At 33.3% G+C, this 13,316-nt stretch overlaps 2 protein-coding genes across 4 annotated transcripts; one reads left to right on the top strand and one right to left on the bottom strand.

The window, feature by feature from the left end:
• Nucleotides 1-4,889: 4,889 nt before the first annotated feature.
• On the bottom strand, nucleotides 4,890-7,700 carry LOC102598164 (pentatricopeptide repeat-containing protein At4g18520). Its single transcript, XM_006348213.2, has one exon. It carries the CDS (start codon nucleotides 7,176-7,178, stop codon nucleotides 5,313-5,315), a length of 1,866 nt encoding a protein of 621 aa, XP_006348275.1. The 5' UTR covers nucleotides 7,179-7,700; the 3' UTR covers nucleotides 4,890-5,312.
• A 206-nt stretch (nucleotides 7,701-7,906) lies between these two features.
• LOC102598500 (D-amino-acid transaminase, chloroplastic-like) lies at nucleotides 7,907-11,637 on the top strand. 3 transcript variants are annotated; one of them, XM_015309142.1, is made up of 5 exons: nucleotides 7,907-8,263; nucleotides 8,352-8,410; nucleotides 9,548-9,723; nucleotides 10,180-10,853; nucleotides 11,224-11,637. In XM_015309142.1, exons 1-5 carry the CDS (start codon nucleotides 8,227-8,229, stop codon nucleotides 11,319-11,321), a joined length of 1,044 nt encoding a protein of 347 aa, XP_015164628.1. In that variant the 5' UTR covers nucleotides 7,907-8,226; the 3' UTR covers nucleotides 11,322-11,637. The 3 variants fall into 3 exon arrangements, with proteins under 3 accessions (XP_015164628.1, XP_006348276.1, XP_015164629.1); XM_006348214.2 differs by having other exon boundaries at nucleotides 8,355-8,410; XM_015309143.1 differs by having other exon boundaries at nucleotides 8,358-8,410.
• The last annotated feature ends 1,679 nt before the right edge of the window (nucleotides 11,638-13,316 follow it).

Raw genomic sequence — 13,316 nt, forward strand, 5'->3', positions numbered from 1 at the left:
ATAGGCTGGGGGGTACTTATGCATTTTCCCTAATATAATTGATAACAATCAACAATAACAAAATAACAGTATAGACAAATAATACATTAATCACATATTCAAACTTGTCACTAATTCAGTTATAATTATAACCCACTAAACACAAATTGTTCTTTTTTCTTAGTTCTATCACTCAAGTTAGAACTCAAATTTTGCCAAAATAAGTATTAACAAATATTAGTTGAAATTAATAAATAATGAGTATTTTCTTATAAAATATAAAGTTTGGGATAATTTTTATTTTAAAAAAATTTCCAAATATTAAAAATTGGCCCACATACTAATTTTTTTTAATATTTGGATATTAATGATACTTGAAAAATATATTTACCAAATTATATAACCAAACACCATTATAAAAGTTTTTTATAAGTAATTTTCAGGCCAAACATATCATATATATTCATGATTTGGATGAGGATAGATAGATAGTAAATAAAATTAAAACAAAAATAGTTTCATGCATGGATCTCATCATCAATCAAATCCATCACTCACTATCAATACGAATAAGTAGAGATAGATGGATGGATGGATGTATACTATTTTATTAGAGACTCGTCATGAAGAAAAATCAGATTTTCATATACAAAAATATTAATTTTTTTTAAAAAGAAAAAAAGAGAGTAGGTAACAGGCTTTATATCAAATCATCTCTTCAATCTGCATGCACCTATTCTATAGCTACTTTCTTCCACTTACTATACTTACACAATTACTTACTCCCATCAGTAATACTTTCTCCCACGTATAATAAATAAACGTGTTATTTAATTTAATTTACAGAGGCATATAATAGATCGATACGAATATCATGTGCTATCCCGTAATAAAATCAATTGTTATTGATATATACATAAATAAATAGTTAAATTTATATAGAATTGAACAAAAAACTAGACACAGACGACATACTATTTAGTATCTACATGGCAATTTAAATATAGTACATTATAATATATGTAGATGTTTATTTGTTTAATTTTATATAAGATTTAATGCTTATTTATGTACATTTAAAATTGAAGGACATAAATATTAGCTAAAACAAAGTTAAATGATATATTTATCAAAGATTAAAATTTTAATATATCATCATTTGATGATAATATAAATTCAGTGCATATAAAAATTAATTATTATAATTACTTATAAATGTAAATTAGGAGCTAAGTAATAAAATACCTTTTGATTTCTTAAATTTAATAAACATATTTTTTTAATATAATAAATAAATAGAAATAAACTAAAGGAATAGTATATTGATATATAAAAAAGGAGCCATCTTTTCAATTGGCCACTCAACTCAAGCCTAGCTATCCTTCACACAGTAGTTACCATAAAAAGCCAAAATATTTTTCTTTTTTGGTTGCTGCAAGGTTTATCAATTTTCGAATTTCACATTATTCATTTACTGCTCCCGTTTTAATATGTTTATTTAATTTAAATTTAAATTAAAAAAAAACAGTTAAGATTTTAAATTTTGTGATCATAAAAAAAAAAATGTATAATATATTAAAATTGAAATTATTTCTCAATATACATTTCATTTGATCAAAAAAAATATTTCAAGAGGATTTTCTTTTGTATTTTGAAAAGGACTAATTGCTATGCCACATTGCAACATCAAACATCTAAGCTGGTATGAATATTATTACGCCACGAAAATTAATTCTCTATACAAGTTCAAGTAAAAACTTAATTACAATTCATGACTAAACAACTTTGAAATAACATTATCAGAAAAAATCTCTTTATCAGACTTTATGTAAGATTACAAAGTTATATATATAATATATTCTTCAAATCGTACTTATAAAATTATATTGGATATATTATCGTTGTTATTAAATATGCATCTTGTTTTTCACCGTTGCATGAATTTGGCTTCCGACACCGGTAAAAACAGTTGACTTTCTTTAGCTTTTTTTCCTTTCTTTCAAATAGTAATAAAATCAACTTTTTAATTTCACAAAAATACTTTATTAAAAAACAAAAAACAAAAAACAAAAAAAGCTCAAATATCGAGAAAATTAAAACTGTACGAGAAGATTGAACAATGACGGTAACCTGAAGTCAGCCGCCGCCCTCCAACTACGACGTTTTATAATTATTTATTATTATTGTAATTTAAAAAAATAATGTTCAGAAAAAATAATATTTATTTTCTGTTTGGCGTGAACAATTGGTGAATCCAATTTTCTCGATTCTCACTCATAATATTTTACAGTATGATATTTCAAACTAAAATAGAAATAAAAGAAAGAGAAGAAGAAAAAGTAGTGGATTTGCTGCCATTAGAATCAACCATAATAGGAAAATATTGGACTATGTTTCACCTCTCATTTAATACAAAATTTTCCCCTTCTCCAACAGAAAATCCAAAAAGAAAAATGTGATTAAAAAAATGAGATTAATCTATAGTGGATTAATTATTAGAGTATTTATATAACCAATCCAAACTGTTTTTTATCAAAATGTAGTAATTGTTGTTGTTGTGATTATTGAGCGAAAAAAAAGAGAGGAACTTTCGCATATAGCTACTCAAAAATAACCTAATTACGCTCTAAAACTATAGTTTGCTAATTATGATTCGTAGCTACAAGTTATAGGGAGGAAAGTGGCGAGCGAGACTGGGAGAGGGAGGAGAGAGTCGAACGAGAGAGTGGGAGAGAGGTGAATTGTATATGTATATCGATTAGATAATTATATATTATACATATGTATTTGTATATTCTGGCGAGAGAGATTGGGAGGAGAGAGGCGAGCGAGATTGGGAGAGGGAGGAGATAGGCAAGCGAGATTGGGAGAGGGAGGAGAGAGGTGAGCGAGAGAGGGGAAAACAATTTGTATAATTCGCATGAACGAACGTATAATTCACGTATGTTTGTATAATTTAGTAATATAAAGTCTAAAATTATATAACTATAATAAAATTCGAAATAACGAATTGATACAAACATAAACGTATGAACTTTAAACAATTATACAAAATATATTATACAAATTACATTATACTATACAAAATCCAAAAACTACACGTTTATACAAACTTTAAGAAGTTATACACAAAAAGATTGAATGTATATGATGACAAAACTGAAAACCAAAGGAAATCATCGTCATATACAAATACAAATCAAACAAAGAATTGTTAGCTACGAATTATACAAATATGACGAAATATACATATACAAACGTGGCTAATATACAAACTCGAAGTCAGCCCACGTAATTAATGTATAATGTTAGTCGCGAGTGGTAATTATAACAAACTATAGCTATGATGAGTAATTAAGTAGTATAAATTTACTTAACCGCGTAATTTTCCCAAAAAAGGAGGAGGAGAGGAGTGGGGAAGGAAGACTATGGAAATTTTATGAAAAAATTGTCAGTATAAAATTTATAAGTTATTACGAATGTTAGATAATAATTTAATATTTTATCTGTAAGAGTAAACCAATATTAGCCTCAAGTCTAACGTTATTAGAAAGATTAATTTTTTAAGAGTTATATTTGACACATTTTTTAAGATAGAGATAAAATTTACTTAAATTATCGTCCATCAATGTCAATATTGGGCTTGTTGTAGCATTTGGGCCTTACCTGATGAAACCTCCGGGAAAAAAAGTTGGTCCAACTGCTTTCCAGTTTGCTAGCGTAACAGGGGCATAGCCAGGTAAAGTCGAGGAGTTCATCGGACTCATGCTATTTTAAATGGTTAAAATTAACTTATATTTTATGTTAAACTCCCTAGGACTTTTTCTAGAGTTAACTTACTCATATTTTAAGACTCTTTATTAAAAATTCTGACTCTTCAACTAAATAAAGGATTCAAATTACAAGTATTCCAAATGATCCCTTGTGTTTTAATGTTCATGGTTGACTTATTTCCCATTTTTGGTAATTGTAACATTCAAATTCAAACTTTCCCCCCCTTGTTTTAGTGTAATATTAACTTCCAAAAATGTTTTTACATCAAGGTAATAATGCAGCTTTTTTCTCTTGATTATCAGTTTCAAGTTAATCTGTGGGGGAATGTGTAGGCAGCTGTCCCTCATTACTGAATAATTATTTAAATTAACTGCATTTTTCAAGTGGATTTGTTAGTGAAAATTAAAGCTGATGGAGATTCCCTGCATAAGTTGCTCACATATAACTGAAGGATTAATGACTGTAATGTGTGAGTATTCATATGGTTTATATGCTTTTTCCAGGTGAAGGAATCTGTCACTTCTAAGTGATGATATTGAGCTGGCAAAAGAGGAACTTATTCTATTATTCTAGTTAAAGAATTAAGGAGTAGTAGGGTGTGAGGTAGAAGGTATGATAACTCCGAGATAAAATATAGGAATATTTAATTATGTGTTTGCTTGAAGGGTATTAGGTAGTCCTGAGATTATTTATTCCACCATTATGATGGGATAACTGAGAAGCCATTGGTCGAGAAAATTGATGTCTGACCTCTCTAATGAAAAGAGATACTACTTGTTGCACCAACTCAGCCACCTTACGTGTATGTTTGCTAATAGTCGATTTGTTTATACATGCAATGACTATGGTAATTTCAGAGCATAATACCATGGAAATACACTATAACTGCCAATACACCTACCACATTTGTATTCTACATATACCTTGTGGGATTATACTATGTTAATGTTGTATTGTGTACAAGTTATACAATGGTAATAGTAAATACAATCAATTTTTGAGTTCATAATCCACAAATTTGTAGGAGCTGGGTCATAAAAACCCAATGGATATTATTTGCTTTGTCCAAAGATAAGTTTTTTTGCTACAAGTAATAGTTTTAGCTAAAGATTTGAAGACAATCCATGAATGATACTAAAATGTTTTTAACATTCAAATATTTAGTACACATAATTGTTGTTATAACCTTTTCTTTATCACTTCACTAAGAAAAAGTTCAAGTATACATGATCTTAATATGACAATACGCGGTCGTAGGGACCTAACCTACGTATAATACAGAGTATCACTGAGGTTAGAAGATACAACGTTTGAATATTATGGACCTCTAAAAGCATAGTCCGATAAACTTCACCTCATTCTTTATCCAGCGAGGCAGGCTAGCCAGGGGCCACTAGACTTGTCCATGGATGGTTCAGAAGTTTGCCGATGACAAACAACCAGACTCCAACAGATGAAGCATTCAGAGTTCAGCTGTCATTGAAACATGAATGAAACCATCATTACACTGGGTATGTTGTTGTATTTTGCTGAAACTTCACGAGGAACCTCATTTGAGTTTAGGTTATAGAACTATTTGGATGCAAGAAATACTTCGATTTGGACTTGATAGTTCCCTTATATTCTCCACATGCTGTGAGGACAGTAGCAAGGATATAATCATCCACCTCAATGCCCTCTACTTGCATACGATACATGAGCTTCAATGCCTCTCCACAGCTTCCGTTTTTAGCATAAGCAACAATCATTGCCTTCCAAGAAACCAAATTCTTCTCAGGCATGTTATCAAATATTTGAATTGCCTCAGGAAGATGTCCACATTTTGCGTACATATTGATCAATGCACTGCCCACAAACACATTTGACAGAGCAGGTGTCTTGCTTATGGAGGAATGGATCAGCTTCCCTCTCTCGATATCTTCCAGCTTTGCACATGCTTTCAGGGCTGATGAATAGGTAAATGGATTCGGGGCTACGCCTTCACCTAGCATCTCCTTCAAGTATTCAAGAGCCTCGTACTCATGTCCTAAATGGGCACAACCAGAAATCATTGCAGTCCATGAAACTACATCCCTAATAGGCATGTCCTGAAGGACCTTATGTGCTGCCGAATTTTCACTGCATTTGCAATAAAGCCACACTAAAGTACTTCCTAAATAAATATTATCTTGGAGAGAATTCTTGATAATTTGTGCATGCACTTCCTTTCCAGTTGGTAACGTCCTAAGTAGGCCACACGCTCGAAGGATGCTTACCATAGTCAAGTTATTAGCAAAGATCTTTCGCCTTTTCATTATCCGGAAGAGTCTTATGGCCTCTTCTGCATGACCATTACGAGCATATCCTGCAATAATAGACGTCCATGTCACCGTGTTCCTTTTCCCCATCCCATCAAACACTGTCCTAGCATCATCTATCTCACTACACTTCGCGTACATATCTACCAATGAGGTGCCTATGAAGACATCCATTCTAAATCTATTCTTAATAACTGCAGCATGTAGTTGCTTCCCGAATTTTAACTCCCTCTCCTCCCCACATGCATTCAGGATACTACAGACAGTAAACTCATTAGCATCAAAACCATCAGAGAACAACTGCAAGAACATTAGTAAAGCTTCCTTCCCTCTCCCATGCTGAGAACAAGCAGTGATCATAGTCGTCCAACAAACTACATCGGGGCGTTTTATCACATCAAATACCCGAAAAGCACTTTCCAAATCCCCACATTGCGCGTAAAAAGACACAATCGAACTATCTAAAATCAAATTACTAAATCCACCCTTTATAACACCAGCATGAACTTGCTTCCCCAGGTCAAAATCACAACACCTCCCAGCCATGCTTAACACACACACATAGGTCTTCGAATTCCACAGCAAACCACGCTGCACAAACTCCGCGAAAAAATCCATAGCTTCATCATCAAACCCATATCTCAAATACCCATTAAGCATAGCAGTCCAAGAAACCACATTATTCTCAGGCATATGATCGAACACCTTACGAGCATCATCCAAACGCCCAAATTTCACCAACACACTAATCAAATTATTTTCAACGAATATAGTACTACTCCTCAAGCACTTCAATACAATCGCATGAAGTATTTTAACTTCTTTTAAACTAGAACTAGATTGAAGCAAACGACCAAGCAAACTTGAGTCAGCCACAAAACTATTCACTGAACAAATTTTATCATCTGGAACTTCCAATTGACTTACTAATTCATTGTCTCTACAAAAACTTGCAGAAACATCAAAACGAGCTGAGAAAGATGGGTCTTTGAAAGAGAAACAGGGGAGTTTTCTGTCATCAGTATAGCTTTTACATTTGTGGGTTCTGAAGCGGCTTGTGTTATCTGAAGAGTAAGATGGATGAATTTGAAGAATTGTTGTTGGAAAGCAAATTGAAGGTGAAAACATGGCCTAGTATATGCTGTTGATAAACTAACAGCAAGAATCCAGCTTTCCCACCAAAAAAAGACTCTAAATTTCCAAGAATTGAGAATTCCCCAGTAAAGTGGCTCTATTTTCTCAAGAAAGAAGAACCCCAACAGATAAATTTAAAGAACAAGCAAGAAGAAAAAACAGAGAAAAGCAAGAATTTCCGAAGTTTCAACAAAATGCGTCAGCACAGCACAGAGGAGAAAAGTTGAAAGGCCCAAGATATTTTTGCCTTTTAATTCATTCACTCTGCTGCATTTTGGAGCTAGGTGAGGTTTTCGTGGGTTCGTGACAAATTCATAGCTTTTGGATAGACTTTGTATTTGTATGTGAACGCCAAACAAAATTAATTGATCGTGCAGTAGTAAAAAAGGATCTGAAAATGTTTTTCACGTTAGAGTTGTGATTGGGTTCGAACCCCATCTTAAGGTGAAAATTGAAAATTTGAGAAGGCGTGGGGACCGTTTTGTTTCCAAAAATATGTGTAAATATATCAATTTCTTAGTGATGGTAGAACAAGTGAAGGGGATGGGTAAAAATAATTTTTAGAGGGCTAACTACATGATATTCATCTCATCAAAATAAAAGTGTCACGTGCGATTAAGTGTCCGAACATCTCTAACGGAAGAGGTATATACATTTGATAAGGTACAATTATTGTCATTTTCTCTTCATTATACATTCAATTTTATGTCCAATAATGACTCAGAAATAATAGAAAAAAGAGCCTTTTGGATTCCAATTTTGAATCATACAGAAAAGCAAAGAGTAGTGGACGGCAGCTCTGTCTTTAGCATCAAAACCACTTCTCCAAAACAATGTAGTAGTACCAACAACAAACGTTAAGACAAAAAAAAAATTGATTCTTTTCAGTTCTTTACACAAAAATATCAAACCAAATGGACTGTTTTTGTCTCATGTGTCATCTGTTTTCTGCTGCTATAAATTTCTGGTCCTTCTCATTTCATTCACCTCACTTTCAATACTCATTCATATATTTCTTTGTAAAGTTTCAATCTTTTGCACTATGGCAGCCTCGAACTCGTCGTTTGATCAGACATCAGGTACTTTCTCTTTTTCTCTAAGTTTTAATGAAATGTCAAAAAATAATTTGCTCTTTGGTGTTTGTGATATGTTGTTCTTCCTGAGAAGCAGCAGATGCTAAGAATGGGGAAGATTTCTCAGTTCATGTGTTCTCGTCCTCCGCCGAGGTAAAAATTGTTAAATCCCTCTTTAAATATTTTTTCATGATATTAGAGTCAGGTTCATCTATTTGGGCTCCTAATCCACACTCCACTTGGGCCGGGGCGTGAAGGGGGTGTTAGAGTCTCATTGGGGAAAGGAGTAGTGGTTTGCATATATGGATTTGGCAATCCTACTCCGGCTAGCTTTTGGGGTTGAGTTAGATTCAAGTGTCATATTTTTACAATCTTTAGCTTGACTAGTTAATGTTGAAATAGGAATTAAAAGGAAAAATAGTAAGAGTAAAATGTTGAAAGAGTTAATAGATAATAGTTCCATGATACAACAGATGAGGGAGAATGGAAATTGTGTTGCTCCTTTCAATCGGTTCAAGAACTAGTATAGTGTGATGTCCATGGCAGAGGGTGGGCCGACTAGAACGGGTAAAAAAAGAAGAAATGACAGACTTTTAGGCTATCAAGCTTTTGAAGAGGGGTTACATATTAACCGAATTCACATAGGAATGAGAGAGGAAAGTTAAGGGATTTTCAAGGTATAACCCAAGTTCACACGGTGCACGCGCTTTTGGGCTCAATGATTGGTAGCCCAAGGGATAAAGCTGTGAGGTCTGCTGGGCCAAAGTGGACAATACTTATCATGGGTTTGGACTGTGACATATAGTTATGGCAAACTCCAGTATAGTTATTGTGTGCTCCAAAACAAGTTTGAGTTTAAAACATATATAGTTCTCCTCCTTCAATTACTAGTAGTTCCACTGTATTAGCTATTTAATTTGCGGAGATCAAGCAATTCTTGCTCATAACTTAGCATTTATCTCACGGTTATTAGTATTTCCTGATATAGTAGTTTATGTTATTTGAGAAAATCAAAGTAAATGCAGCTCGTTATATGAGATGAATCATGAATGAAGTTCAGCTAACTTGATTACTGCCTAATGGACTTTGTGTTGGTTCTTGGCATTTCTTTTTCTCAAACTTAAGCTAGGGACGAATCGTGTCTAAGAGTTAAAAAGTTAAAATTATCTAAAGTGAAAGAAATGAATCAAAGAAGTTCCCCTGTATGTGCAATTTTTCGACTATTGCCATTGACAATCATCCACATTTTTAGTGCATTGTGAGTTGAGTTAGATTTTTTTGCTGAAACAGTTACTTGAGAAGTTGCACGAGAAGTGGAATTCAGTGAAGCAGCAACCTTATCCGGCGATGTATTCTAGTGTCTATGGTGGAATCATTCTTGATCCAGCAATGATGGTTATTCCAATGGATGATCACATGGTGCATCGAGGACATGGCGTCTTTGACACAGCTATTATTTTTGATGGGTATGAATCTAGTCTAGCTCCTTAAACAATGATGTTATAATTTGTGATTTGATCTCTAAAAATATCAACCTTATGTTAGACTCCGGGAATAGCGTGCTTCAATTACTATCAAATCTGACATTCGATGCATTCCCCTATCAAAACAACCACCACCACCACCCAGTGTAATCCCACAAGTGGGTCTGGAGAGCGTAGTGTGTATGCAAACCTTACCGCTACCTTGAGAGGTAGGGTTGTTGTTTCCTATAGACCCTCGGTTCAAGGACTCCCCAACAAAAAAAGTAAAGAAAAAAATGTGCCTATCATTAAGTAGCTATAATATGGAAGTATATGCAAAAATCATTTTACATATCATGTATTCGTAGTCTTACTGAAGTAAGAGAAGCTCTATCGGAGCTAAGATCCTAAGCTATAAGTCTATGGTTGATTCAGCTACTCTCTGGTTTTCTAATGCAGCTATCTGTACGAATTGGATGTCCACATTAACCGCTTCCTTAGATCAGCATCTAAAGCCAGGATCGCGTCTCCATTTACATTTTCAGAACTTAAAAGCATTCTTATTCAACTTTCTGCAGCATCAAAGTGCAGGAAAGGCACTCTGAGATATTGGTTGAGTGCAGGGCCTGGGAACTTCTTACTCTCCCCAGCTAAATGCCCGACATCTGCATTCTATGCTGTGGTGATTGATGAAGATTTCGCACAATGCAAAGAAGGTGTAAAAGTGATAACTTCTGCAATCCCCATGAAATCACCTCTTTTTGCTACTATGAAAAATGTGAACTACCTCCCCAATGTACTCTCCGTAATGGAGGCTGAGGATAAGGGAGCATTTTCATCTATATGGGTTGATAAAAAAGGTTATATCGCTGAGGGTCCAAATGTGAATGTTGCTTTTATAAATTCTGATAAGGAGCTTATCTTGCCTAGCTTTGATAAGATCCTAAGCGGGTGCACTGCTATGAGGTTTCTTCAACTCGCACCCAAGTTGGTCGAGCAGGGACGTTTGAAATGTGTCAAAACAACAGACATCACAGTCGAAGAGGCCAAAGAATCTATTGAAATGATGTACGTTGGAAGCACACTTCCTTTATTACCTATCATCATGTGGGATGAGAAACCTATCGGAAATGGTACGTCCACTTAACAAGTTTTTCCTCACTTCCTTTAAAACAAAGTTGTCAAAGTACACTTAATATGCAATATGCTACTCTTTCTGTTTTAATTTGTTTGTCTGGTATTGACTTGACTTGACACGGAGTTTAAGAAGTAAATAACACTTTTGAATCTTATGATCTTAAACATGTCACGTAGAAAGTTGAAATTAAAGAGTTGCAGAAAGGGGAGAAGCATTCTTTTTCAAACGAACTAAAAAAGAAAAGTATGACAAACAAATTGAAACTGAAGGAGTAAACGGAAGCTGGAACCCCTTGATATTAAAATTATCGATAATTTGCAAGTTGCAAGCATAGGAGAGAAGAATAACATTATTTATCGTGACAGGGGAAGTGGGAGAACTGACAATGGCACTCTCGGATTTACTTTGGGAAGATATGGCAGCTGGTCCAGAATCACAGAGAATTCCAGTTCCATATGCATAAGAAATCAATCTCAAATCGAAGAACAATGCTGATAGAGTATGCTCTAAATGGATTTGAAGTTTGAAGTCAGTTTCATTCTGTTTTCTTCGTAGCCGGTGGTAGCAGCTACATATTCTTGGTTCTGTTACACAGAAATAGGTCTTAATAAGGTTTGTTTTGTATGTTGAGCTTCTCCAGCACTGCATAATGTTGCTTTTCAAGTATTGATCACTACCTGAAGTGAGTCAACTAAATATCTTGCAATGTATTGGTAGTTGGCACATGAACTTTTTTCGAGTTTTATGTTTGGAAAAAAATTATTAGACAAAGCTGAAAACGATGCCAGACTGAGTACTGGATGGAACTCTGAACTGGTAAGATGAAAATGTGGTATGTTGTAAGTGGTACAAAGAAAACTTACTCTAGTTCTAATAACAAGGTTTGTATGGAACGTGTCGTGGAGTTCAAACTTATACAGGTGAAATTCTAGGATCGTATTCTGGAGTTTTATTTAAACTTATACAAATATAACTTCAAAACTGCGTCATGAAGTTCACAGACGAATCTAGAATTTGAAGTTCATGAGTTTGTAGGGCGATCTTAAGTTAATATACAATGACCATTGGGTTTAAATATAGAAGTTTGGGCAAAGTGTAACAAAAAGTAATTTAGTAACTTCCAGTGTAATAAAATAAAAGTTAAGTGTTTTAATGGAATTTAAGAAAAATGATTAAAAGTTTTTTTTAAAAAAAAAACTGTAACGCTCAAATCGTTTCGATATTTGCATCTGTTAAAAGTGAAAACCGTCTAACATTTTCAAATGCAAAAAACTACACTTAAATCAATTTTCAAATATCAATCTTTTTCAACTTCTTATAAATTACTCCTTTAATTTATTTCATTTCTGAAATAGCCTTTCTTCCTTTCCTATTAATCAAAAAGTTAATAATTTACTTGGTGCAAAAGGTGGAAGAAATTAAAGAAGGAATCAAAAATGGTAGATTATTATCATTGCAAGCCATTGGCATTCTTGTTTGCTTTGCCTTTTGCTTTTATCGCCTTGTTTCTATCTCTCGTCGGAGCACTCATATGGCTCCTCGGGTTCGTTTTCTTCTCTTACTTTCTCTCTCTCGTTTCGTTTTTTTTAATCATTACATTTTACTAGAGTCACTAAACTGTTATTGTTTACGGAAAACATTATTCAATTTGGCATACCAAATGTCACTATAGTGGTTTTTTTTTAGTATATAACAAGTTACTAAATTTTGCCCAAGTATCGTATAAGATCATTGAACCCACAATATTGATACTTATGTAACCAAAAAGTCACTCAGATAGCTTAGTTCCATGATATATGATTTAGGTTATTCATAGGTACATTAATTATCTAGTTTCACATAATATAAATGTGAATAACTATAAGGGAATTTAAAGAGTTTAAGTTCTATTCATCAACGTTATAAAAGATAGAGTAGGTGATTTAAAAAACTTATCATAAACATTATACTAATTTACGTGAAGTAATTAACCAACTTGTTTACTCGTGATAAAATTCATTAATGTTATTATATTGTTATACTGTCAATGTATATAATTATTTAAATCCAATTTTTGAATATGATTCCCCTATCGATTTTGGGTTGTTCTTATTTTGATATTTTTGTTATGAATATAATGCAGGTCATTGTTGAGTTGTTTGTGTCCTTGTTGTGTATGTTGTGCCGGAATTGGAAGAATGGCCGTAAAGATGGTAAAGCTTCCTATTAAAATCATTTTATGGTTCATTCAAAAGATCCCTTGTTGAGTTCAGAGTTAAATTATCAGATGTTCGATCACTCAAATACAAAAAAAAAAAAACTAATGACAATAAAATTGAGTGACTTTTTCTAATACAATATAAGGTTGAGTGATTTTCTGAGATATAATTATCATTAGTTGAGTGACTTTTATGTTACAAAACTGAAAGTTAAAGTAATTTTCTAAAATGTTGAGTGAGAAATTAGCCATTTGGGCATA

The sequence above is a fragment of the Solanum tuberosum genome, unplaced genomic scaffold (genome assembly GCF_000226075.1).
Source record: "Solanum tuberosum cultivar DM 1-3 516 R44 unplaced genomic scaffold, SolTub_3.0 scf00096, whole genome shotgun sequence".
Classification (NCBI taxonomy): Eukaryota; Viridiplantae; Streptophyta; class Magnoliopsida; order Solanales; family Solanaceae; genus Solanum; species Solanum tuberosum.